Below are 27929 nucleotides of genomic sequence, written 5' to 3' on the forward strand. Positions count from 1 at the left end.
ATCACACAAATATGCAATCTTCCATGATTTGTTTTGCATCTAAAATGGCACAAAGAAAGGCTGCAAAAATCTAGCAGTCAGAACTAAGTTTTCCTAAGAGAAATCATTTCTCTTTCTACTCCTAGGTCTTGGTTTATTCTGTGCTCGGGTGGCACAGGAGAGCAACGGGACGGAGATGGGGGGAAGAGTTACTGCTGGGTGACAGAGCATTTAGAATTAAATGCAATGGAAAAAAGTAACAAATGCTAAAGTTTTCAAAAAGTTTAATGGAGCCAATAAGATATATAAATTGTGTTCTGGCAGACATGAAGACCTGCTTTCTCTTACCAAAGAAAATGGCACATGTTTTATCAAAATTTGACAATCGAGAGTAAAGGGTATTGAGATTAAGCTTCAGAGCACCAACTAAAACAAAAACCACCAAAAAAAATTTTTTTGTTGTTACTAACTTGGAAAGAGGAACTAGAACCAAGGCATAAAGGGGAGATTAAATATGTGTTCCTCAGCCTCAAAATCCTTTAGGAAGAGGAGTTCTGGCTGCTTGTGAGCAATGCTTCACACCACCAAACCCAATTCCAGAATCTAAATTTACGATAGAAAAACAAAGATAACTCCAGATTCATTTCTTGATATATTCCAAAGGGAAGCCTGAAAGTATTCATAATACATAGGCTCACCCGTTTCCGGTAAAATGATACATTGCTATAATTCTTCCTATCATATTCAAACAAAATAAATGATCCACTTTTGCAAAAATTTAGAAATGCCTCACTTTCATTCCTAGGTTTAGTATGGAATTGACTTTTTTTTAAATAAGGGCTGTATCTATAGTGAATACAGAACTTCTTCAGTTCACACATTACATTCACATCCCACCCAATGAATATTATGGTTAACTTAGCAAAGTTTCTTCACAGAAAGATTATTAAATGGCTGAAGAAATTGCAAACGTTAACAAAGTGCTGTGAGTAATTACTGGAAAAACCCTTACACTGATTTGTAATGGTCTTTTAAGGATAAAAACAAAGTAACTGATACTGAGCTACAAGTTTGCAAGGAAACATTTTCACTGTCCTACTTGATACATTTATAATAATATGATAGAATAAATTACAGTACCTGGCAGGCTGACATCAGTTCTTCATCTAAAAAAAGACTACCATTCAGTTCAAGATATTAAAAATGAAGATGAAACATGCTCTAAAACATTGTAGGTACAAGAGGTCTTATGTTTACTCAAAAGAGGAATCTATTGAGAACTTTTATTTAAGTCTACCTAACATCTAGAGAACCTCCATGCGATTCCATCTTTTCCAGAATGAGATTCCAAACTGCACTTTATAGGAGAGGGATTGGAGAGTTGGGTTTTGCTATTTAAGGTGTGATCACATTATTAGCAGATAAAAGACCTTTATCTTCCACCCATTCCAATGGAAACTGCACAAAGTAGAACATTCATGAAAAATGTTAAACAGAATATAACAGACTAGAATACCTACCCTCCCACCATCCATCTCGCTCTCACTAATACTGAACCAAAAAGGAAGCCCATGAAGTTCATGACCTCTCTACTTTAGGTCACCATGAATGCAGTCTACATGTTTACATTTACCATAAGGACAGTACCCTGCATGGGAAGTAGTACTTGTCTTAAAAATGAGTATTTCAATCCTACAAGGTTAATCTGGGGGCAATTTAATAATATTGCTACTTTTAGAGCACTAACACACACAAAGTGAATCCAATAAAGTTGTGTATTGATTTGATATTAAGTATTAATTGCATGACCATCATAGCACCTCTTTACATCACACAATCACCAGAATTAGAAACTGCTTTGAAAACTAAAAATAGGGCACAGTTCAATAATCAGAAGTTGCACACTGTTACTAGAGAGAAACCAGGTGCATGGTACAGTGCTGCTGCAAAAATGGAAGCCTGGCGATTTGACGAGGAAGCCAAATCACGTGTTTTAGACAATTTTAGGAACCTGGCAATACTGTTGAAGCAAAATACTCAACACACAGGAAATGGAGCCCCCCCCCCCCCAAAAAAAGCGTTCTATAACCAAATAAACATCTGATACTTCCTTTCCCTTTGAGAATAAATACAGTTAAGGTCACTTTTAGCCTTGAAACGGATATATGTTTGCCTATGATGATCTTGCTAACGACTACACGATATCTGATGTCCTCTGCTAGGACTATAGTTTTAAGAAAGCCATAGTTACAAGAGGCATCTACTGTAAATACCTAGAACTTCCTTTTATGGCAACCACTATAGAATTCACTTGTCTTAAACAGTGAACAAGGGAAGATGGCCTCATGTTTCCTTTGCAATAATAGTATATGTTGAGGATCAAGTGGCTTTCAAGCAGCATGGTGGGTGTGAAAATGTTTGCAGTTTAGATCATTCTGTTGCGTTTATGGGTTGGTGAGTCTGTAATGACATCGCCACACTGGGCTGAGGTACGCTTTCTAGTTCCACCATTGTCCAAGTGGAGTGCCATTTCTTCTGATATGAAAGTGTTCAAATCGACATCATGGAGTCCATTTCTCCTTCGACTAGCATTCGATCCACTGCTTACATGTGTAGGAGAGCCTGGGGTACTCGAACGCACGCTTATACTAGCCATTGCACCACTAAGACCTAGGAAGAAGAAAAAAGGTTTTAGAGTTGCTCGATTATTTAACCCTCTTGAAAGCAACCCAACTTTACTTTCAACGTCGTCATAGTGTCAAAGGATGTCTGCCTATTTTCCTTGCAAGGGGGTCACCGGGCAGCAGTTTTTTCCTGGAAGAACGAATCATCTGGCTTTGACATAGGAAATGTTCACTGGTAATACTACCAATATTTACAATATCGGTTACTACCAATTACTGGAAGCTTATGCGGCAGGCACCATGCTAGGTGTACAACTCCATTATGAAATCCTGCCATCTACTCTACTAGGTACGGACTATAGGTAACTTAGAGCTGAGGAAGGAGGTGCTTGCTTTAAACAGGAGAAGATTTTGGTTATACAAAGTCACCGTTCCAATAGATCCCTGTGCTGTGTGTGTGTGCAAACAGGGGAGCATGCAGTCACTTGCAGGCCTGAGTGGGCTTATTCTGACATTTCTATAGATAAGGCGACTTTTTAATTTAGCATCTAAAACAGTACACTACTGAACATGAAAAAGGGTCACTATTAAAAATGATCCTGGGACATCAAATACAAAGTGATTCTGCCCTGGACAAATCAGGCAATATGATCACCCCAAGGTCTGGACTATACTATACTTGGTATAAACCCCTTAGGGCAGCCACACTCAGCATCATCTCTAATCCTTCGGGGGGCGGGAGAACAAGGGTGGTATAAAAAATCCTGCTGCCTTGCCTTCAAGGTTAAGAGTTACTAAATCCAGAGTATTCCAGCACTCATGGTCAGACACTCATTCCTTAGACCCCTGAACAGTTAAAGGAGGCCATTGTATGTTCTGCTTCTAAATGTTCAGGATACACCTGTGAAAGGCATGAGAGGCCTGAAAACAAACCACAGCATTTAATTTAATAACCTGACATCACCGCCTGTAGATTTTCCTTCTTACGGACTCCCCCTTGGGCTATCCTAGCCTCATATATGGATTTTGTTAGTGCTTGACTAAACTGATATGATCTAGTATAATCAGTGTTTCCCAAGAATAGGACCTGTACCTTAAAGTAAGCTTAGAGGTTGGTTTCGTAGGGGCCCATTCTCATTTACTCCATAAATGTACTTTAAATTTGAACATTAAGTTGAAAAAGGATTCTCTGCTTCCTACCACACCAAAGCTATTAAATTCCCTTTCACATTGTTCTCACTCTACAAATACTGTGAACATTCCCAAACCCTTGGCCTCAACCACCTCCCATACATGCTGATCAAGTTCTGCAGTCCACACCTCCTTTCTAAACTGCTCTCAACTCCCTACGCTAGGAACCAACCAGTCCCCTCACTGCTCTCCCTGTAGAAGATGCATCCTCTCTCCCTTCCCCTGGTGGCCAGAGGAAATCTGATCTCACTCATTTCCAAGGCTAGTGCCTATTAAAAATAAATAAAAGCACTAATACTGGAATACTTCCTATGTCAGGCACTGTATTAATAAGCACTTTTTAATTTCATCCTCAAACTCAGCCTATATTTGTGCTATCTTTTTTGCCGATGAAAAGCCGAGGTTAAAAGGCTGAGCAAGGCACTCAAGGTCACAGAGCTAGTAAGCAAGAGCTGGGACCCAAGACAAACAGAATCTAAATTCCTACTCATGTTATGCTACCCACCTCTTCGAGCCTAAATTATTTCAGCCTCAGGACCTAGGGCCCGGCCTGCCTCGCAGGTCTGTCTCTGAGCAGCTAAAGCTAACTCTCCCTTCTGCCCTCTTCACTCCCATCCTAAGGCTTAATAATCATGCACTGCCATTATCAACTTATCTGCAGTTCCTAAAAATGGCCCAGGCTGCACCTGCCTCCCAACATCTGCTCCCCACTGCCTGAGGCCCAAGTTCCTCCAGCACCGCCTCCCAGTCTGGGGCTACTTTCCTGGTTCTCCTCCCTCTCCTTAGAAACTCTCCTCTTTGCTGTTCTCCAGCCTGCCTGCTCCTTCCTCACTGGCCTTTGCAGGCTTCTCTTCTGCCCCTCACAGGCTGATGTCACCCAGGTGAGAGCCTTGGCCTCTTAGCTTACCCACAGGCATCATTTTCCACATCCGTGCCACAGGAGCAGACATTTTTCCTGAGATCAAGGGCCCATCCATATTTCTAACTGCCTGTTGGCCCTCTCAAACCGAACATCTTCAGGAAAAAACCACGCTGCTTCTTCCCCGGCCCACACAACTTTATTAAAAGTTAAAGAGAAGGGAAAGAAACGCCTCGGGCTGATTTCACATAGCATAGCACCATTGCTCATCTCTTCCTATAGACACTGTGTCTTTACATCTGTATCTCATGAACACAGTGCCTGGCACATAACAGAATGCTTCAGAGCCCTACCCGTCACTCTGAAATCCAAAGCTGTTGATGTTTATTCACCTCTCCAATGCCAGGAAATATATACCCAGGTGGCTCTCTTCACTTAAATCTTTGCCATGAAGTTAAAACTCAATTATTCTCAACTTGCTGGGTTTGGTTTTTTCTTTTTCTGTTTTTAAGTTCTCCACCAAGACTGTAAACTCCTTGAGGGGAGAGCTGTGCCTTTTTTCCTAATCTCGCAGCCTCTAACATACTGAAAGGTGTCTGTGTACTTGAGACCACCTTTTCATACCTGTTTCATAATGCAGGAGATTCTACGGTAATTATGCTGCAAAATGTGGGCCCTCAGCAATAAACCGGGCTACTTCGGTAATTAAACTCAGGATCCCCTAAGCATTCAATACCCAAAAAAGAACTCAACAAACCCTGCTCCAATGCCCCTCTTGTTAATGTAGGAGCCACGTAGCTGTATGTTTAACACCCAAGGCTCAAAACGCTCCATCAGAAGTGAAGAGGCACCTCAAGCAAATCCTTCAACTGCTATCCTCCATGAAAAAAGAAGAGAGATTAAACATCAATTTGGTCAATTTGAAAATTCCCCAGTAACTTCCAGAAAACCATAATCTTTTTTCTGTTGGGTGTATGACTCTGGGCTTAGTTTGACAGCTAAAGCAAAATCACAATGTGCAACATTACCTATTTATTATTATCTACTCTCAGCAGTGAAAATTCTTTTCAAAGTTTAACTATCTAATCTTCCCCCAAAAGACTTTTCACAAGTGTCAAAAAAAATTAAGATTAACAACCAAAAAATATATATTTTAAACAACCCAAATTTTATTTTATAAACCAATGACAGCTACTAGAAGATGCTTTAGGAAACCTTAGCTAAGCCACATGAACAATCAGGCCTATACAAGTACAGAGAATCTAAACATGCTTCAGAACTAAAAACTAAGTTGTATGGCCCAAGGGCATACAACTTAATTTCTACCAAAAACACACTTTTTCAAAAGGGCTATGGGAATATCAATTGACAAAAAGCAGTAGAACAAGTAGTATGATTAGACAGAGAAGTCTCCATTGCTTAATACAAGATAAACTTATCAGTTTTAAAAGTTTCTGCATTCATTTTAAAGGATTAGTGCAGGGGTGGAAAAAAGATCAAGAGGATTTAATCATACTTTGAAAAGAAAGCTCCCACATGAGCTAAAACAAAGTTACAGTCCAAGTTATAGGAATCTAGGTTACATGGCAAATTGTTAAAAAGTAGCACAGAACTATTATTTTCATACCAAGGTCATGCTTAGGGTCATAAGAAAATCCTGTTTTCAGAATTAATTACATATAATTCCAGTTTACCAGCACATAGTTAGGTCACACAGAAAGAGCAAATGCAGAGCCCAGCCAGCCTCCCTTCCTCCATCCGGGAGCCCTGGAAGTGGCCTAGAGGCCGCCTCTACCCTTTCTGCTGGCCTCCCAGCCCCCTTCAGCACCTGCGAGCCTCGAGACTCGCCCTGGAGGAGACAAGGCAGACTGTTTACTGTGGTTCCACTCAGCACAGGTCCAGGACCCTCTGCAGGTCTGCGCCACCAGCTCTCTCATCTCCGGCAGAAGGGGGATGTGAAATCCCCACAACTTGGACAAAGTGATTAACATTCTGACTGGGAACCCTAAGAAACAGGCATTCTTGCATTTGAAATGAAATGCACTAATCAAATGGACATACACTCCCTTTGCACAAAGTTGTATTCTGAGGTTTTAAGCAAGCAAGCACTTGTGTGTAAATGTCGTGTTTTAAGTGCACCAGGGGAGGAGTTCAGTCCTGGAAAAGTGAATTCTACTAGGAAGATTTGGGTAATTTGAAGTAGATACCACTCCCCACCCCAATCTGTAAATTGTAATACTGAACTTTTATTGAAGTAAAGCACACTAAATCAAACCAATTACAAAGATACATGTGTCACACCAAGAAAACATTTTCAGTTATGCTGACAGCCCAAAATGCTTTCAATTTTTCAAAGACAGTTTTAATGCCATGGGAAAAATGCTCACGACGTTAAAATGAAAAAAGCAAGATACAGTACCATATACGCAGCATGATCTCAACTATGAAATAATTTTAATATTTATACATTGAAAAAAAAGACTGGAAGAAAATGCACCAAACATTTAACTGCAGTTATCTCTGTATAGTTGGAAAACAAGATACTGGATTTTTTACTTTTTGGAAATTTTCAAATTTTCCAAGAAATTAATATTTATAAATCAGAAAACTAGTGAAAAAAAATAAAACTTAAATGTTAAACTACCAATGGATTATTAAGGAAGTACTAGGTGAGTAAACTGGCTTTGAGGCATGGCTACATGGACTTCACCTCAATGAAAAAAATGTCCAAGAAAATTTTACTGCAAATTCATAACAGTTTTGTATTATTAATGTTGGAAGCTTTAGTTAAGTCCTACCCACAGAAACTTCAGTAGCTAATATCTAATCTTAATATACAGAAAATGCCAACTTTTCATCAAAAATTTAATGCTATCTTAATTGCCTTAATTGTTCTTGTTCTCAGAGGCTGGTCTGAACAAAGGGTATAATTTAAAAATTCCAGCCTTCACAAGAGTTTCCATTAAAGAAGGTTACTTGAAATAATCAATCTTAAGCAATTAAGAGATGAGATTTGCTTTTGGTGCATTAATCTCTTACATCTTAATTTCCAAATAAGTTTTTAAAACATTTTACTGTTAAATGACTATTGACAGTTCTGTTATTTCAAGAAGATGCAGAATGCAACATTCAACAAGCATTTATTACGAATCTACTGTGTTCCACACATTGTGCTAGGAGTGTGGGCAAGAGGAGGAAAAGGGATTTTGAAAGGTGGTTGGATATAAATCCCCCACAGGTCAGTTCTAATTAATTCTCTACAACAGAAAATTGCCAAGAAGTTTCTTTCATACTGTACCATTGGTTTAAAAGCACTTAACCTAAGTATCTGTGTGGCTGTCAATGTTTGTTTCTATATATTTAGCTTTATCAACAGAAGGAATGAAGAGTGATAGAAAAGGGGAGAGACACAGAACCAAGCATAAATAATCAAATTTCTTCTTAAATGTACAGATCTCAATTTTATCAGGAAGATTTGTTCTCACCGAAATTTGGTAACTTCTCTACTACACACAGGCCAAAGAATGTTCTGAAAAAATAACAAAAGCTACAAAACCTGTGGCTCGAAGGAGCAAGAAAATCCTATTGGTCCATGCTGCCTAAATTCACAGCTTTCCAAAACTCTAGAAGAAGGGATCCATTTTATGACAAATTCAGAATCTGCCTTACATTTTTTTCTAAAGTAAAAATTCCTACCTGACCTTACACCCCTGAATATGGTATCAAATGAATGCATTTTTCTTATATGGCCCTATACCCAGTCTCTCCAGATCCAAGAATCTTTTCAAGCAATTTAATGATTTAAGAGACTAAGGATCACCACATATGCCAGAAAAAGACTTTGTTAGACAAAAGAGAGGCCAGATATAGAGCCTAGTAACTCCTAAAGTGATGGCACTGTGCCTCAATCTGATTGCCTGGGATTATGTTTCAAACTAATAGTACAATTCTATTAGGCTAGAAACTCCTTGAGAGATTATGTGATTCATCTTTGTATTACCTGACCCTATCACTAGCCTCTAATAAATAGAATGCTTGGCTGTTTACTGTGTCCAGTAAATGTTGGGCAATAGGAAAGGCTACAGAATGACAAGATACACTTGCATTTTTAAATGACCGCACCTTCCACAGAAGCATTTTAATTGCAGAAATCAGAACTCATAACACCACAGCCAGACACACACACACACACACACACACACACAGTTTCCAGACTAAAAAGCTTCAGATTTTAACCCTCGCTAAAAAAGCTATCTTTTAACACACACAGTGTTTTCTCAAAAACAGACAGACAAAACAAAAACCTTTTCTTTTGTTACTTTCCTTTTTCGGGGGAAATTCTCCAATATCATATTAAAGGCTAGACTACCTGCATTTGCCTAAGACCCTTTCAGTACTTACAAATGTAGCAGCCCACTGTCTTTTTTAAACTTTTGTTGTTTAAACACAAAAGGAACTTGAACTTGAGCAAGGAGATATCTTAAAGCCAAATGCCAATGACAGCAATGGCTCCCACCAGTGACTAGTTTTAACACCCAGACCCTGTGTGAACTGATGAATTTTACAGAGGGTCAACCCAGTCCCAATGGGGTTTTAGTTCCCTGTACTACAGTCAAGAGAATGCCATCAAAATGACTTTTAGAACTACCAGCAAAACCAAGTGTCTCCAATTTTTATGGAACAGTCTGAACCAGGGCCAAAAACCTACAAAGTCCACCTATGAAATGACTGAGAGCAGGTTTTTAATAAAGTTAGCAAATGAGTGAAGTCTGACTTGGCATCCAGCTTACTTTCCCATCCAGGTCTCTATCTTCCACATATATGCCCCATTCTAGCTCTGGACCCTTTTTACCTAATCCCTATGATGACAAACAGAACCCAAAATGAGGAAACCAGATTTCAATCTAAGGCTTTCTAGACACAGCACTAGCTTGGGCAAGTCAGCTCAGAATCTCTTCATCCAGTAGACAGAGAGAACATTCAACTTCACCAGTTTATACCAACATAAAAGAAGCTCAAGATCTCAGCAAGTAATATAAGTAGGTAGTTAACACTAAGTTTTAAATTATCCCTTCCTCTGCAATGATTATCTGCAATTTAAAAAGCCACCCTTCCTGAAAAGGGAGAAAAAGTATCCTCAAAGGCCACCTGACCTCCAGGTCTGTTTTTGCAGTAATGCTAGCCAGAGGCAAAGAAGGCACTCAGGACTTAGAACTAAGCAGAAGTCCTCCTTCTCTCAAGGCAAAGAACACTTTGTTTAAGGGTGGGTACTCTGCTTCTCACTTTATGTATCTCCTTTTCAGAGGAGACTGCCTTGGAGACATTAGCCATCTTGCCCAAGGTCATGCTGGGAATGCAGCCTATGTACAAAGCCTAAATACTCTTCCTGCTAAAATGAACCAGAAATACAGGTTAAAGCCATTCATCTTCAAGCCTACTTATCCAGATTCACTTATGGGGAAAAACCCCAGCAAGAAATACCAAACTTATGTATATAGTCTGATGTCTTTAGGGAAGAAAAACAAGCCTAGAGACCTTTCCCATGCCATCCACCAGCCCTACTAAGGGGGGTGGGGGGGAAGAAACCCCAAATGTACACATGTAGAGGTACTGAATTGGGGAACCAGACAGATCTGGAATATCTGTTCTACCATTTACTGACCTGGTCTATTTTATTTAGCCAAATAAGCCTTCTTCATCAATAAAACGGCATTAATCCAGGGGAAGTATTAGTTTTAAATGAGACCCTCCTCAGCAGGATGCTGACGTGAAGTAAACACTGAAAGAACCGCTCTAAAGGTACATCACCCTCAGGTCCCACTCCAAGACTCAGTTGTTCAGTGTGAAGAGCTGACTTTGCAGCACTAAGATACACCCGGCTCTGTTCTCCATTCTCCTCACCCTCCTCATACTGCAGTCACCTGGGGATCTATAAGCCTCAACTCTTTGGAAAGGTTCTCTGCCCCCACTACGTTGACTTAGCAGACCTCTGAATCCCTGTGTTAAGCTCAGAACACATCTATGCCAGGTTCTGTTAAAGCCAGAAGCTCCAAGACACGGTCCCTGCACCACTGTAGCCCCAGTCTATGGGAAGGGATAGCTATGGAAGCAAAGCAAAAGGGGAGAGCAGACACACAGGTCAGGGAAGGTTGGAGAAAATCGGGGGAACTGAAGGAAAGCTTCGTCACAGATGTTCGATCTGTCTGAAGAGATGAACAGGCAGAAGAAAACCTTAGAAAAGAGCATGAAGGTATTCAAAAGATTACACGGTATAGCTAAGATATCTGACCCAAGGTCAGATCAAACCACAAGGGTCTTACAATGTTGTGCTCAGTTCAGACTTCACCCTAGAGGACACAGGGATACAAAGGTTATTTTTCAGTGAAGCAACAAGATCAAAAAGATCACTCCAGTGGTCCCAGGAAAGAGGGACTGGTGAATGGGTCAACTCAGGACTGGGAAGCAAGAGCAGGAAGGAGATTATTCCAAGCGCCCAGAACTCACCTCCTCCAGAATAGCCTTCTCTGAACCCATGGCCAGGCCGCACTGTGAAATGTCCTTTTCTGACCCCAGAACACCTTACATATAACATCAAAATAAATCATCCAAGTATGCATTGGCCTCAACAGAAAAGGAAGCACCCTATTCAATCATATATTCCCTAGAAACTGCACAGACTCTGCTACGTACGCATCTGCTGAGTGGCAAGGTCACAAAAACAGAAAAGACCTGTTTTTGCTGTTGTTGAGGCTAGATGAGTCCGCTCTGAACACCTACAGGACACCCTGGTGAAGATGTCCACCAGGGGACAATGGGGCATACGTCTTTAGCAGTCAGGAGAGAGGGTCTAAACTATAAGGACCAATTTTGTAAATTAAGACTGAAATGGCCCTTAAAGGGATTGCAGGAGAAGGTGGCTAAAGGCTAAACCCTGGGGAATGTAACCTAAGTCACTGAAAGGTCAGAGGTCAAAGTAGCCTAAAGAGAAGACAATAAAAGTCTCTAGAAGAGAAAGGATGACTAAGAGAGGAATAATCAGAAAGGCAGGCAGGGAACCACAAAATGGTCCAGATGATTTCTGGTCTATCTGAAATTTGTTTACATAAAAACAAGGTGCCAGCTATTAATTCAGTTCTCAGTAAATTTTTGATAATGTTATTTTAAGACAAGGATGAATAAGGAAAGGACAGAGATCAATTTAGCACATGCATATACATTTCCTTGATTTCTCTGGTGAGTTTAGCATCCAGATAAGGAGATACCATGTTACACAGAAAATAAACAACATATGTTGCAAACAAGTGCCAAAATAAAGCACTGGATTATATTCCTTAAACCTCCATAACCATTAGTTGACAGTTTTGATTGAAACTGTTTGATAATCATTAATTGATGTACTTTTAATTGCAATACTTAAATGTAAGGCTCATGAGGGTACTGATCAAAGGATCTTATCATCACACCCTCACTGTCTACATGAAAAACTCTACAATTATCTTATATCTTGGCCATCTGTCTTCATATAAAGAACATATAGCACATATGGGTGGCATTTGTTGGAAGTGAGCCGATAAAGAAAAAAAGAAAAAATTACAGGGGTAACTGTCCTCTTTTTTTTTTTTTTTGCTGTACGCAGGCCTTTCACTGTTGTGGCCTCTCCCGTGGCGGAGCACAGGCTCCAGACACACAGGCTCAGCGACCATGGCTCACGGGCCCAGCCGCTCCGCGACATGTGGGATCCTCCCAGACCGGGGCACAAACCTGTGTCCCCTGCATCGGCAGGCGGACTCTCAACCACTGCACCACCAGGGAAGCCCTGTCCTCTCTTTTAAGGACATGAGGTTGCTTATGGATAAGAATAAATCAATATGACTCCTACACTAATGTTTGCTTTGATTATAAATTTAAGTCAGCCTCAGTATACCAATTCTTTTCCTGTCTCCCCCGGCACCCCAAAACTTCATGAATTTAGACTCTCCCTCCAACGTAGAACCCCAAGAACTTCAATTTGACCTCACATTTCATAGATCTGGCTAAGCAAATTCTATGCAAAACCAAATTCTGACCAGTATGTACCCTAATTAAGATGAATTTCCAAACATATTTTAAAAGATCTAAACAGTTTTGACTTCAATTTACAGCTATTCAATAAATCAGATCATGAGGACACCTGGTTACAAAGTTAGTCATTAATCTGCTTTACAATTTAGTTAACAATGCCCTATTAGAAATCATTCAAATTACTAAAAATACTCAAGTCAGACTAGCATTCCCAACACAGCTATGTCCTCTAAAACCAATATAACACAAAACTCAGTATATAATGTTCTGTGTACTCTTTTCAAGGGGCCCTATTACTGCATAGCAACTTCATGTTTTAACTACATGAATTCAGTTTATGAACCCTAGGAATCCAATGTACTCTGGATTGGCACTACTTCGTAAGTTTATTGAAGGGAAAGGTTATTTTTCTATAGCTTTATAATTAAACTTTTTTAAACCCTCACAATTTAAACATAAGTCAAAATTATAAATAGTACCTTCCAAAATCTACATCACCACTAAAACTCCCAAAGTTCAGTAAAATAATAAATCACAAGTTGAATAAACTCAATTTAAGAAAATGTAATGGGATGTGGAGAATATAGTAGTTGCAGGGGGGAGGGCTGCTAGCTTGCCCTTTTTACAATGTGTACAACTGCATTAAGATTTTATAACAAGAGTGGCATTTATGTTTCTTAAAACTACCTTCTACAGTAGAGTATAATACAGAAAAAAAGACACTTCAACAAGAGAAATATGGAATGAATCATAAATCCACTTGATGACAAAGGAAATCAAAATGCTTAAGGAAAACACAACTACATCAAATACTACCATGCACTAAAATTAATCTGACAAACTATGTACACTTGTAGTAATTTTTTTCAAACAATGGTAAAAGATGTGAAACTAATTCAGTAGGAACAGATCAATCTCTATTTTGCCTGAGTTTCAAACTTTCTGACAGCATCAACTATTCCACTACATTAGAAACAGCAAGCAGTCTTATGTACTGCATCCATACATCATGGACTTCCTTGCAATAAAATATTTTTGTGTTTTTAACTTATCGTAAACAAATTCACAATCAGGAGGGGAAAAAAACAACACTTTTTCCAACTCCCATGTTCTGAATGGCGTTTTAGATAAAGAATCAATGTTTGCCAAAGAGAACAAGAATCTCTGTAAGCATTAAAGCTTCGATGATATAGAAGCCCTTTGTATACATCCCACTTTTTATCACCAGGTTATTTTATTTTAGATGACCTACACTATGGCTCAGAAATATGTTAACTTTTAACAGGACTCATGAGCTAACTCACTAATTACTTCTGTTTAGTCACTTGTACAATCCATGTTTTCATCTTGGCTTCAACCAAGTCTTATTATTTTGTTGTTTTATTTTTACAGCAGTATTGAATGTCCTATAAGTACCTCTCCCAGTTCTATCTGGAAGCCTGTATTAGAGAACAAGCAACAACAAACTTACTGACTACATACCCCAGGCTTCTCCAATAATACTTAAACCCCTCAGCCAAGAATGTCTTTTTATGGCAGGTCTGGCCTGGGGAGATGGTGATGGACCTGTTCTCTAACACTCCTATCAAAGCAAGGCCCTAAGGGACAACAGACATAAGGAAAGTCAATTTAATTATTCTTACATCTGTCCACTCCCTCTTGGGTCATCAACGCTCAGGTTCTACAGGCACACTCAATAACCTAAGGTGTCAAAGGGAGTTCCCATGAGAACTAGCCCAACAGTTATCTGCCTTACTTGCCCGTAACTGACTAGGCTCTCCAGGTAATTATAAATGCAACAGTATTCTTAAGACACAAGAACTTCCTCTTTGACTCAGAAGAGTAAGGAAACATGTACAATATCAGTGTGTAAAGCAATAAATTCTAATCAATGTTGCAAAAAATGCTGTTATTGTAACACCAATCAGCTCAAACTAACTTTCTAAAAACATTTTTTTTAGGATAGGCTGGCTAACATTCAAAAATTGCCCATGTAAGTTCTTAGCTTACATTCTATTTAAACATTTCTAGAGCAAGTAGTAACTAGAATAGACAAAAAACAGACAATATATCTGGACCTAAACCTAAATGTGAAATTGGGTCCACAGGCACACTCTTAACCATTTTTCCAAAGAAATATGTTTAAACGGCTTTACCATGCAGAGCTATGGCTTCCCGGAAGGGTTGCAAATCAGTCTCTACAGATGAGCTAGTTTCCGTTGAAGTAGCTCGGTTAGGGGACACTACAGTCAGTCTTGGGGGAGCTCTAGAGTTTCGCGGTGGAGGAACTTTTCCACACAGGAAGCTGATCAAATCTTCTCTACGAATAGTTCTTCTGCGCTTTTTAACCCAAGCCAACACATCCTTATTGCGTCGCTGATAGCCAATCTGAATTCCAATATCAAAACTTCGCTGATGGGTATCCACGCTTTCTGTTAGGAAAAAAGAAGAAGAAGAAGATACATGATGATCAGTAGAGCCAAGCTGCATTCTCTCCTAAAGAAAACCACGATTTTACAAGTTCACCAAAATGAGTATCATTAAGTATGGGGCTCTTTAAGTCTATCAGTAATCTATTAAACTGAACTTAATTCATGTTTAAAATATCATACCTGACACCTAATCATAATGTTCTAAATTCAGTAAACACATCACATAATCCTAGAGCTTCTGCCTTGTTCTTTAAAAAAAAAACTCAACAGATAAAAACAGAGACTACTTATTGTTAAACGAATTACCATTTTAATAATGTTATTTCCTTAAAAAAGCTTACTTAATCTAATCAAGCTAGTTTATTTAGTAATGCTAACAATAGGTGAATTGGGCTTCCCTGGTGGCACAGTGGTTAAGAGTCCGCCTGCTGATGCAGGGTGCGCGGGTTCATGCCTTGGTCCGGGAGGATCCCACATGCCACGGAGCGGCTGGACCCGTGGGCCATGGCCGCTGAGCCTGAGCGTCCGGAGCCTGTGCTCCGCAACGGGAGAGGCCACAACAGTGAGAGGCCCACGTACCGCCAAAAAAAAAAAAAATTTTTAAATAGGTGAATTATTAAATGCTTATTGGTACTATACCCAGCTTCCTCTGAGAAGAAAGGGACACGAATACCTTGAGAGCAGTACTACTGTCCCCTCATTGCAACTGAGCAAACAGACTCTACCACAGTATTCAAGAGCTGGAATTTTTGTTCCAGAGTCTGTGGTTCTTAACCACTAAGCTTTGAGAAAAGAAGGAATTCTCAGGAGTTCTAACTAAACAGGAGCGTTCACATCATTCACCAGATGACTATACACCGCAACAAATCACTCAGGCGGTGCTCACCTGGCATGTACCATGTCATTTCGGAGGTGTACTCCTACTGACAGGTTCAGCACCAAGAACTGGAAACACACTAAAAGCAGTAGCAAACATTTTAGAAATAATAAGGGAAAATTAATTCTGATTGACTGCTCAACAAAGCCAAACAGCACTGTGGAAACAAGAAGCTTCATTCATTTCCCAGGAACGTTTTCAATCTGCTTCCAGCTCCCAACAGTTTTCTGTAACTTATAACCACTTCCAAAAGACCCTGTCTTAAAATCTCTCAGACTGGTCTCCTATTCTCCCTGTAGATACTGCCCGCTCCCTGTACATACCGAACCCAGATTTTCAATAAAATGATGCCTGCCCCTTTAGTGGCTTTACACAGTTGAAAACAATATTAATACTTGCAAACTTAAGTCACTGCAATTTATTTTTAGTTGATCTGCTGTGCTAGCAGGAAAATCACCAATATATCTTCATTCCTCTTACTTTTCCTGACCTGGATTTTAATTCTGTCTGCGACATCTAAAGTAGATGCTGAAAGGATAAGCAAACCAGTGAATGAAGACCTGTGTCCCAGAAAGACAATAATCCAGACATCACAGAGGCTCCCAAGCTGCATGAATTTGCATTATTAAAAAAGATGGCAAGAGGGCAGCACAAACAGAACTTTATAACAAGGCCTATTCCTTAGATGATCAGTTCTTATTGCTAAAAAGTTAAAAAGAAAAATGAAAGAAGTTACCCACAGGAGTACTCTTTAAATATTAAACTCCATCACAACTTTCTAATTTTACAAATATAAAAAAAGCTACTCGTGGGACTTCCCTGGTGGCACAGTGGTTAATAAGACTCCGCCTTCCAATGCAGGGGGCCCGGGTTTGATCCCTCATCAGGGAACTAGATCCCACGTGCATGCCTCAACTAACAGTTTCGCATGCCACAGCTAAGGAGCCCGCCTGCCACAACTAAGACCCAGTGCAACCAAAATAAATAAATAAATAAAAAACGCGTCTAAAAGAAAAAGCTACTCATGAATGAAGTAATTTCTCCAGTGTCTCACTACTAGAATGCCCAAGTTACAATGTGAATCAACGTGTTCTGATTTCTCATTTCATCATAAACAAAACAAGCACGAACCCCATTTCAAAGGTAAATAGCATTTAAGAGGCTAATACAGTGCTTTCCCATCTCTTAGTCTTAAAGACTTAGATGAAGCCAACCTTAAAGGATGCATAATCTCTAAGATGACCTTGTAAAGTTATATGTAGACCTTAAGTGATTCTGAAAGAGCTAGAAACATTTTAAGAGAAATCAAATCATTGAGTAAACTAAGCCCATCCCATGGGACCACAGAAAGGAGGATAACCGTCCACTGTTATGGATCTACAAGCAACTAGATTTCTACAAAGCTGCCCTACCGAAGAGAGCTGTTAAAATCAAGCTCTTAACCAGAGAAGTTTGTTTCCAAAAAGAATGACTCAGGAAATTTTATTTTTCGAGAACCAAATGGAGGCAGGTCCAGAATTGGAAGTATAGAGGGACAAAAAGTTGAAAGGGGTACAAGAAACAAGTTCGAAGCAAGCATGGATAGTGCAAAGTAAGATGAAGCAGGCATGTAAATGTACACCTAGCAAACCAGACAGCAAATAAGAAAAGCTGAACTTGATACAAAACTCAAGAGCCAAAGGGAAGGAACCAGATGAGGCAGTTTAAAAAAAAAAAAAAAACCCTGACAATCCTGGGAGGAAGAGCTTTGATTCGTTTTGATTGAGGACACAAGGAAAGCCCAAAAGTCAGATCGGCAACAGGCTGATGCTTTAATCACAGAGTTGAACAAAGTTGGAAAACTCAATATTCATACTTTTGAAGGAAGGCAGTTATATAAGTAGTTGTGAACCTCTTTTAAAATGTATGCAACTGACCAATCACTTCACCTCAAAAATTCTGCACAAGTCTCAACAACACAACCAACCAAGAACACGCTAAAAATCAAGTATTTTGTAAACAGACTTTTACAGACTAAGAAGTACAGGAGGAGAAAAGCAGATTTAACATTTAAGGTCTTCGGGTACATACATGCTTTTGCACTGTCTGGGCATAATTTGGTCTTATACCATTAACATATCCTGAAAGCCAAATCCAATTACTTTACTGCCCAGATTAATCCAATCTCAGTTATTTCCTTAAACAGAGAATCTCATATTGACACTAAAACATAGTTTAAAATATAGTTCTTATGTTTGAGAACGTTAAAGAGTTACTTGGTTGAAAATTAAACCCTCCTATCACATCTTGCACTAAGTAGAAGAGATCTAAATGCTCATTGGAGAATCTTAGGAATGACCAGACTAGATTTTAATCACTGGTTAATTTAGTGTCCAGTAAAATAATAAACGTACACACAAAGATGGCCTCCAGAAGGCTCTCAGCCAAAGACTGCTTTGAATACTCCTGAACCTTCCAATTAGACACCCAAATTCTAGAAATGCAGAGCAAAGAAAACTGTGGGGACAGTCTTGTGTTCAACACTTTTACTGATGCCAAAGCCACTGTGGAAAAAGGCCATGATCTCGAAGGTTAGGCAAAGCCCAAGGGCATCAAAATGTCAATCTAACCTTTAATCATAACACATTCATTTCCTTATTCAAGAAACAAACTGATTCATACAACTCACAGTAGACATCTTTGTTTCATATTTTTTTAAACTGTTCTTATATAAATAGCTGAAATTGAATTCAAGGGATTTTTATTAGTCTCATTTTCCCACTGCTGGCAAGGGGCAGTAGGCAAAGAATCATATTGATTTCTGAAATGAAGACCAAATGCAGAACTTTCTTACATGAAACATAAACACAATCAGATTTCACTATCTATAATTTTTTGATACTTACTCACCTTATGTTGAGTTAGCCAAAGCAGATACCTCAATTTCATAAACAAGGAATTGGAACTGAGGCTCAAAGGGCCTTGCCCTAAAAAGTTACTAAATAGCAAAAGTTCTTTCTACAATCGATTTTTCCCTCAACAATAGAGAAGTCATCTCCCATTCTCCTTAGAGGATCTACAAACCAGAAAAATCACACTGCTAGATCAGGGTACATTTCCAAGGAATACTAGTAACTACAAAACATTTAAACTTAGAACTCAATCTGCACTAACCAACTAGTCTGCTGTAGGAAAAAATATGTATTTTAACTGTTTCATTAGAAACAAGTATCTAGGGACTTCCCTGGTGGCACAGTGGTTAAGAATAGGACTGCCAATGCAGGAGACACGGGTTCGAGCCCTGGTCCGGGAAAATCCCACATGTCGCAGAACAACTAAGCCCGTCCGCCACAACTACTGAGCCCACATGCCACAACTACTGAAGCCCGCGCGCCTAGAGCCTGTGCTCCGCAACAAGAGAAGCCACCACAACGAGAAGCCCACGCACCGCAACGAAGAGTAGCCCCCGCTCGCTGCAACCAGAGAAAGCCTGCACACAGCAACGGAGACCCAACGCAACCAAAAATAAATAATAATAAATTTTTAAAAAAGGAAACGATATGAGTCATGACCAAAATAAAACTACTTTTCAATTGTTTTTTTTTTAATATTTACTTATTTATTTATATTTTATTTGGCCGTGTCAGATCTTAGTTGAGGCACGTGGGATTTTCATTGTGGCATGCAGGATCTTTAGTTGCAGCAGGTGGGATCTAATTCCCTGACCAGGGATTGAACCGGGATCCCCTGCATTGGGAGTGCAGAGTCTTAGCCAGTGGACCACCAGGGAAGCTCTTTTTTCAATTGATTTAAGGAAACAATTTCTAAGTTCCCTAACAAAGTGGTATCCAAAGATAAACACGAACTTCTAGGTAACTTACATACTGACTTAAATCTTCACCTAGCACATACAAACAGCAGGAACCAGGGAAGGATCAGAGTGGCCACGGTTCCCTACCATCCAGTCCTCGTCCTCCCTTTCCTAAAGGTACTCACAAGTTTTTGTTTGGATAGCTCTGAATAAAGGCTTCTTCCACATTTGCTCAATTGATGATGAAACTTGTGGTATAGTCCCAAACAAATCTGCATAACCCCAAAACTGTGGCTATGATACTGGTTCTGAATAACCATGTGACCCAATTCTGTCCCAGAGACATAAGTCATTTACTGGTAGCTCCTGGGAAAGAAGCTTCTGGGCTCTTCTAACCTTCCGTGAGTAACCCTAAGCTGTGAGGTGTGAGCTGCCAACACTGAAACTAGCCTAATGACAAACCTGGTATGCGCAGGCCCACACATGGACTACAGAGAGCTACAGAGCAGGGAGGCCTGAGCCACTGGATTCAATCAATCCCACCTTCAGGCTTCAAGGCAGAGAGCAGCCAATCCATGTCCAGCCTGACTTGTCTTTTCTGCTATTTGCAGCTAAAACATCCTTTTACAGAGAAGTTACACATCAGAAACTGACAGTCTTCTATAAAAATTCACAAAAAAATCTATAAATGGTATTAATAATGACTGAGGCTGCTGCTTAGTAAAATAAAACAGGGTATTCAACTGCAATCCATACTAAGGTTTTTTGAACACTCTCAAAGTTCAATAGTTTTCTGCAGCAGGAGAGTCACAAACCAACTCCAGAAAGTCAAAACATAAGCTGAAATTTCATTATTTGCCTCCAGGTAGAACATGCTTTCTCTGACCAGTTGTTTATACACCAATCACTCATCCAAAAATTTTCAGTACGTTCCGTTCACTTTCAGTTCACAGAGAAGCCCAAGAAGGGCACAATGAAGTGACTACACACTATAAACAGGATCTGGAATCAAGATGTCTCAAAAATAAGGACTTTAAAGGGCATCACACTATTTTTCTCCTGTCAATTCTATTTACTTTCAGCCCTTTCAGGGAAAAATGAAGACACACCACAAAGGTTATTCTGACAGAAATAAAAATAAATAAATAAATAAGAATTTCTTCCCTTCATCTTAAGCACTGCCCATAGCCAAAAACATCATCTGAAAAACAGAACCTGACCACCAACACAGTCCATGCTTGAAGACTCATTGCATGACACACTAAGAGCCTGCACTCTAAGTTGTGCGTACTTACTCCTACTCACAATTGAGAAAATGAAGGCTTACAATAGTGAAATATTTTTTGTTCCATTATCTGTCTCCAGGACCATACGACTAAGTAAAAGTAACAGTCTAAAATCTGAACTAGAACAATCTAGCGGAAGACTCCATGATAATGATGCTGCTGGCCTTCTCCAAGTACCGCTAGTCACACCTTGGGGCAAATGCTGTTCAAGGAGAAAACCAAAAACATCTTTAACATAAACAGTATCAAGAGAAAGCTCTTAACATATGTGGGAGAAGTCGGTATACAACTAAAGTTTCAGACAGTTTTAAAATGCGGAGGAGCTTAGCATTAAACAACAACAACAAAAAAAATGGAGCTTAACATAAAACAAAAATCGAAAAAGAAAAATATTACAAAGCTGAGGGAAATGACAATAAGAAGCAGCGAGAAGTGGCTCTGGGGGATGTGGGTGAGCACTGGCTCCCAGGCAGCTGCTGCAGAGCAAGCAGGGCCCCAGCGCCCACCTCCGCTGACCACGAGGCTCCAAAGGACGGCCAGCCTCTACTGAGCAAGTAACCCCACACCGTAGAAGGAATTTAGAATTCATTATTTTCCTAATGAGGAGTCAGGAAAGAGGTTGCAACCAGTCACCCAAGGAAATGGGAGGTGTATTTAAGAGGCAGAAAGAGATGAGCTTGACAAAGCATTTTTCAGATAAGCATCAACCAGGCTAGTTAAAACCACCTCAGTAACTTCACTCCCTTTGCTGCAGACAACAGAAAACGTACTAAGCCAGGGGACACAACACCACTGAATATTTAACAAACATTACTTCCTTTAGATTTATCAAAGCAAAGTAAAAACAAAAACCAGCCATCAGAATTTTCTTCCCTTCCAAAAAAGGATGCCAATGTCTGACTCAACTTACTATGTGGAGCAAAAGGAACTCCATTTTGCCAAATTCTGTGCACACTGAGGACACCCCAATTCACTCTCCTCCAAGTCTCCAGCCACATTCAACCAAACCAACTGCATCGTTCAATGTTTCAAAACGCCACATCAAAAGGCGCCCTCTGCTAGACTTTTACCTCAATTCTGACCTTCCTATGTGCTCATCTTAGGTGCTATCAGGAAGCTGGTAGAAGTACCAACCTCTCCCCAGGCTGGGTGAGGCAAAATGAGCCATCTTTAGCTTGTCAGATAAGCGCTTAATCATACAAACTGCAAGAGCATTGCCCATTTACAAGGATCCTCCAAAATCTCCCCCCATCCCCGCCCCCATAAATTACATGTAGATATTGAATAAGAACTGTGAACACTCTAAATTTACCACTACTTACAGCTGCATGCACTGTGACACTACCTTGCTAATTTTATTGGTTCTATTTAAGGTACCCAATTATTCCTACAGTTGCATTCTTGTTCTCTGAAGACCACACCCTGAAAAGGAGGAAGAATGTGAGGATCTGCAGAACTTATCCACACTTTCCTTGAGTCAGCTAGGAACAGAATAATGTTGCTATACTACCAAATTCCACAAACCACAATTAACCATTCCTCAGGTAAAAGGGGATATATTTCATTTTACAGAAATAGGACACAAAATAAAGCTAAGGTTGGACTGACAATCCAGCATTTGCCATAATGCAAGAACTTCATGTTTATTTAAAAAGAAATTTAATGTCTTCCATTACATTTTCTGAACAAAGGAAACTAATACATTATAAGAAGCATTTTCAAATCAAGAAATCAAATTAGGGATTATTTCAGAGTTCAGCTTCTGAGCCCACTTTTTTACTTGAAGAATTAACACTAAAGAAAACCGTCAGCTACAGTCCTAAAGAGATGCATTCCAGGAGCACACAACAGCACCAAAAACTGAGAAGTCAGAGAACATTCATATTTTTCTACGGCCTAGTCCAAGAGCGTGGCACACAGATGCACTAAAACTATGTGTTGCTTTCCCCTTAAAGCAAAAAATAATTGCAAAACCTGAAATGGATAAACCGTGATACCTCCACACACAACACTAGTCAGAAAAACAAAAAGCACTTAACAATTTATTAATACCTGCAATGTGAACTGAATAGATCAATCTCAAAAACATTATGAAAAGTGGATAGAAGATACCAAACAGAAAAGGCTACCTACTATAAGGTTCTATTTATTACATTATGGAAACACAAAAACCATATATACAGAATTCAGATCAGCGGTTGCCTGGGGTGGGGGGAATAGATATATTCCATTTACTAACAATGTATGTTTGTCAAATTCATGCCATACACCTTAAAACGGTGAATTTACTATATGTAAATTATACTCCAAGAAAGCAGAGTTTTCCAAAAATATGAGTTTGAAGTATTATTTCAAAATTCCCTGTCTGGGTGAAACCAAGAGCCATTCCAGAGAGTGTTAAAAACCCTCAAGCAGTAATGAATGTTAGAGTCAAAATTTAAGGAACTCAGCTATATAAAATCAAAGCTGACCACTGGGGCACCACTTCATTAGGTTTCCTTTTCTCAGTAAGCCTAGATTATTAGCGCCTCATTCCCTGAAATTAACATTCTATTCACCAGGTTCAGTTTACATTCTCAAATTATCATCCCAAAAAACTGCAAGGTTTAAAAGGAAATCCAAAATAAGGGATTTTTTTGCCTAAAGAATGTTATCTTAATTGGCTTATTCTTATGCAGATAAGAATCTGAGAATCAAATCACTCCACAGCCTGTTTCAACCTTATTTAGATAATTCTGAAAAACACAAAGCTCTACTGCAATTATCAACAGCTTCTGGCAGTTTAAAAGCATTTATTTAAATTACATTTTTACTAAAATTAACACTCAAATTCAAATCCTTTTCCCACAGAAACCTTGCCAAATATCAAACCCAAATTTCCAAATCTTCAAAACAAATCTAAACCCACTGTTGCTGAGAGAACACGATGGGCAAGAACATTTACTCACATATCTTCACGTGGGGGGCGGGGATTAACTGCAGAAAAGCACTGCCATGAAACACAAATCTTGATATCAACTCAAACTGATCAGATTTCCTGCCAACAATGTACCGTCAGGCAAAAAGCAGCTTGGAAGGCAAATATTTGATGGAGTTGCTAGGGAAGAGCAACTCCATCAAATATCTGCATGTTAATGTGCGTACAGAGTACTCCAATTAGCTAGTTTTCGACGCACTTAAATTATGCTGTGCCACCATCATGCTCGAAATTGCCTAACTCAAGAAAAACTATTCCAAGAGGTGCTTTTCCACAAACAAGTTGTCCCTCCCACCTCTGTGCGAGACACACTCCTCTTCCCTGGGTGCCTAAGAAGCACATCTCAGTCTGGAGCTCTGGGCCTCTCAACCTCGGCACTACTGCCATTTGGGGGATGGAGAGGCTGTCTCGTGCACCGAGGACAGTTAGCGGCCTCCTCTCAGTGATGACACTCTGGAGTGCCCCAGACATTGTCAAAAATATCGCCATGGGGTGAGAGGACCAAACGCCCCCGGCTGAGAACCCGTTATCTAGATATAACATCACACCGCCAGAATTCTCAAGTTGCAAGATACTGAGAGTTAGTGGCTGGATTCAGAAGCAAAAAACACTCGGGAGATACCTCCAGGTCAAGGTGGCCAATGCACTAAGGAACGCAGGACTTAAACCCTGACGCAGACCGCCCTTCCCCTTAGCCAGCAATGCAGCAAAGTTGTCCTTACCTTTGTAAAGGTTGGTGACGGCAGTGGCTGCATTTTGGAAGGGAACCCAAAGAGAAAGTCCTGGCTGCTGACACACTCGGTCTGAAAAACGACGAAACGAAAGAGAAAAAACAAAAAAACACACAAAGACAAAAAAAGAAAAAGCAACGTTATTTGGGCGTCAATCACTCCGGAACGGCCATATTAGGTTTCGCCATTTTGTTCAAGGGTTCCGGGATCCCGCGCTAGGTGGGGAGCGGGCAAGAAAGGGGTCGCGGCGGGGCTGGAGGGGGAGCCGCGGGGCCCCCGGGCGCAGCCGGGACAGATGCGCGGCAGAGGGAGGCACCCCTTCGCAGTCCCCGCCCCGAGGCCGGCTCCAGCACAATAGGGGCCCCGCGCCGCCTCCCTTCGCCATTTTGTGACCGGGGGCTCCTCCCCCGCCCTCCCCGGCCCGGGGGCACCCAGCGGCCCGGCCCCAGGAGCGGGAGGGCCCCACAGGCGGCCCCAAGCCCGGCCGCCCCCCACGCCGGCCCCCGGCCGCCTCCCGAGGGCCCGCCTCCCGCGGCGCCATCTTGCGAGGAGGGGGCGGTGGGGCCGCGTTGCGACGGCCGGAGCCCAGCCAACCGCTCCCCGGGCTCTCCGCCGACGGCCGGGCGCGAGGCGGGGGCGGCGGCGCAAAATGGCGGCGGCGGCGGCCCTCACCTTTGTAGAGCTGGGCCACGGCGGTGGCCGAGTTCTGGAAGAGGTGCCACAGCTTCTGCTGCTTGTGCTCGGGCTGCGCGGCGGCCGCCGCCTCCTCCTGCAGCTCAGGGGGCAACTGCTCGTCCTGCTCGGCCTCGGCCAGGCACTGCCGCTCCCACTTGGAGAACCAGTGCTCGGGCCCGTGCTCCTGGATCTCGGCCTCGCCCTCCTCCTTCCGCTCCTCCATCCTCCGCGGCCTCCCGCGGCCTCGCAGCCGCCGCGGCCGCGTCCTGCTCAGGCGGGGCCCCCGCGGGAGCGTCGTCGTCGAGCGGCCCGGCGGCGGGGCCCAGCGGCCTGCGGCGGCTCCTCGCGGCGGCCCAGGCCTCCTGCACCCCGACGGCCTGCGAGCCCCGCCCCGCGGCCCCGCGCTGCCCGGGACAACCCCCGACCCAGTCTTCCCCACCCCCGGCCCCTGCCGAAGGGCGCTGCGGACCGGATGAACACCGCCGCCTCTCGCCTCGCCGGCCTGAGCACGTCTACCGCCCCGCCATGGCGCCGCGGCCTCCCTAGGGCCACCGCCGACCGCTCCGCGTAGCCCTACCGGCGCCGCCGAGCCTACCCCGAAGACTGAGGAACGTCGTCGTTGCTGCCGCCGTCGTCGACGCCTCTGCGGTTGCTGGTCCCCGCCCACATGCTGACGGGGAAGCACCGCCCACTTGGCCCCGGCTCCCCTGCCCGGTTGGGGCGCGCCGGATCCGACGGCTTCTATTGGTCCAATCCGACCGGTTCCGCTTGCCGGCCTCTAAACACAGCGCCGTGATTGGCTCATCGGCGTGTCCGCCTGACGTAACCAAAGGGCGGGGGGAAGGGAGTGAAAGGAAGGGTGAAGACGGAGAAGGAGGGGGAGGAGCTGACAGTGGTTGCGTCCGAGCCAACCTAAGGGGGAGGGGGGAGGGAGAGAGAGAGGGAGGGAGGGAGGGGGAGAGAGAGAGAGCGAGAGAGAGAGGAAGGCAGGGGGAGGCAGGGAGAGAAAGAGGGGGAGGGAGGGAGAGAAAAACGGGGAGGGAAGGAGAGAAAGAGGGGGAGGGAGGGAGAGAGGAAGGGAGGGAGAGAGGGAGGGAGGGAGAGAGGGAGGGGAGGGAGAGTGGGACGGAGGGAGGGAGAGAGAGGGAGAAGTAAAGAGCGAGAGAGGAAGGGAGGGGGAGGGAGAGAGAGAGAGAGGGGAGGGAAAGAGAGAGGAAAGACAGGGAGGGGGAGGGGAGAGAGGAGAGGGGAGAGAGAGAGGGGGAGGGGGGAGGGGGAGGGAGGGGGAGAGGGGGAGAGGGGGAGAGAGAGAGAGAGAGAGAGAGAGAGAGAGAGAGAGAGAGAGAGTGAATTGCGCATGCGCACTTGCTCGCTGGCCAGAGGCAGCGGGCAGGAGTCACGTGACCCGGGGCTCCGAGACCGCACCCCACAGGAGGGCTGATCCGGTGCCGCCAGGCCGTAGGGGACGCAAAATCAACTCCCGTGACCGCTCTGCGGGGACGGAAGGGTGTGGTGGGTGGCATCCCGCTACTCCAGCCCCTTGGGCTTCCAAAGGGAGGAGGGAATCGAAGAAAGTGAATTAAACGCCCAACTTGAATCCAAGTTGGCAAAGTGCTTCGCCAGCTGTTTACTTCAGACCCATTTCTTAGATGGGCAAGTTGAGCCTCAGAGTCCAAAGAAAAACTTCCGAGATGCGAGGCCCGCGGGCTCCCACCAGCCTGCTGGGCAGACAGCAGGCACGCGGCTCGCTGCGCGTTGTGCGTGGGGGACCCTCTGGCCCGCCCCACTAAGACGCTCTGGCGCTCTCCGAGGACACCTTCCCTTGACCAGACCGCAGCGGCCACGAATCTGAAAATAAACCTGAGTGGGAGACGGGGTGCCGAGGCCCGGCTGCGTCTGCGCCTTCGCGAACTTGGCGGCCCCCGCACCTGTCCCGAAAAAAGCACACTCCTGGGCCACGTGCGGCCGCCTGCCTCACGTGCCAGCCCCCGCCCCCCCCCCTCCTACTACCGGAATCCGCGTGGCCGCGCCGAGTGGGAGGCCCCGCTTCCAGGGGGAAAGTTCTGCGCCGACTTCTTGTTCAGCCTCCGTGCGCAATCGCCCGGTCAGCCTCCGCCGACCCGGGCTGCGCGACTGCTGTGGGCCAGGCGCGGGGCTGCGCGCTGCGGTCACCCAGCCGGGGGCGTCCTCAGGGGCTCAGGGTCTGAGGAGTAAGCCGCCACTTAAAGGGGCGATGACCGCACAGAGGCAAAACTGGCCCTCACAGTTTGGCGGCGGAGGCATGAGCCACTGGGGCTTGGAGAAGTCCCACGAGCTGCAAGAAAACCCTTCTACAAAGCAATTTGGCTGTAAAGCCATCACCTTGGGAATAAAATCTGACCTCCTCTCTGTGGGCTACAAGTCCCTGCAGGACCTGGCCCCGCCTCCTCTGTGTTCATCTCAAGGCC

At 42.9% G+C, this 27929-nt stretch overlaps 1 protein-coding gene across 3 annotated transcripts; it reads right to left on the reverse strand.

Annotated features, from left to right (window-relative positions):
* Positions 1 to 246: 246 nt before the first annotated feature.
* Positions 247 to 27856, reverse strand: HAPSTR1 (HUWE1 associated protein modifying stress responses). 3 transcript variants are annotated; one of them, XR_012326125.1, is made up of 6 exons: positions 27493 to 27815; positions 25480 to 26394; positions 24799 to 24879; positions 14871 to 15146; positions 5411 to 5525; positions 2423 to 2649 (listed from the first exon to the last, which is right to left on the reverse strand). XR_012326125.1 is itself a non-coding variant. In XM_033840309.1 (5 exons), the coding sequence occupies exons 2-5, from the start codon at positions 25703 to 25705 to the stop codon at positions 2405 to 2407; spliced, it is 828 nt and encodes a 275-aa protein (XP_033696200.1). In that variant the 5' UTR covers positions 25706 to 26394; positions 27493 to 27806; the 3' UTR covers positions 247 to 2404. The 3 variants fall into 3 exon arrangements, 2 of the variants coding, with proteins under 2 accessions (XP_033696200.1, XP_073648423.1); XM_033840309.1 differs by lacking the exon at positions 5411 to 5525 and having other exon boundaries at positions 247 to 2649; positions 27493 to 27806; XM_073792322.1 differs by lacking the exons at positions 2423 to 2649; positions 5411 to 5525; positions 14871 to 15146; positions 24799 to 24879 and having other exon boundaries at positions 25705 to 27330; positions 27493 to 27856.
* Between the last annotated feature and the right edge of the window lie 73 nt (positions 27857 to 27929).

Source organism: Tursiops truncatus, chromosome 15 (assembly GCF_011762595.2).
Source record: "Tursiops truncatus isolate mTurTru1 chromosome 15, mTurTru1.mat.Y, whole genome shotgun sequence".
NCBI classification, from domain to species: domain Eukaryota; kingdom Metazoa; phylum Chordata; class Mammalia; order Artiodactyla; family Delphinidae; genus Tursiops; species Tursiops truncatus.

What these genes read in the sequence shown, in the direction of transcription:
- HAPSTR1 (XM_073792322.1), bottom strand. Translation starts at nt 27,005, where the DNA reads ATGCCACCCACCACACCCTTCCGTCCCCGCAGAGCGGTCACGGGAGTT.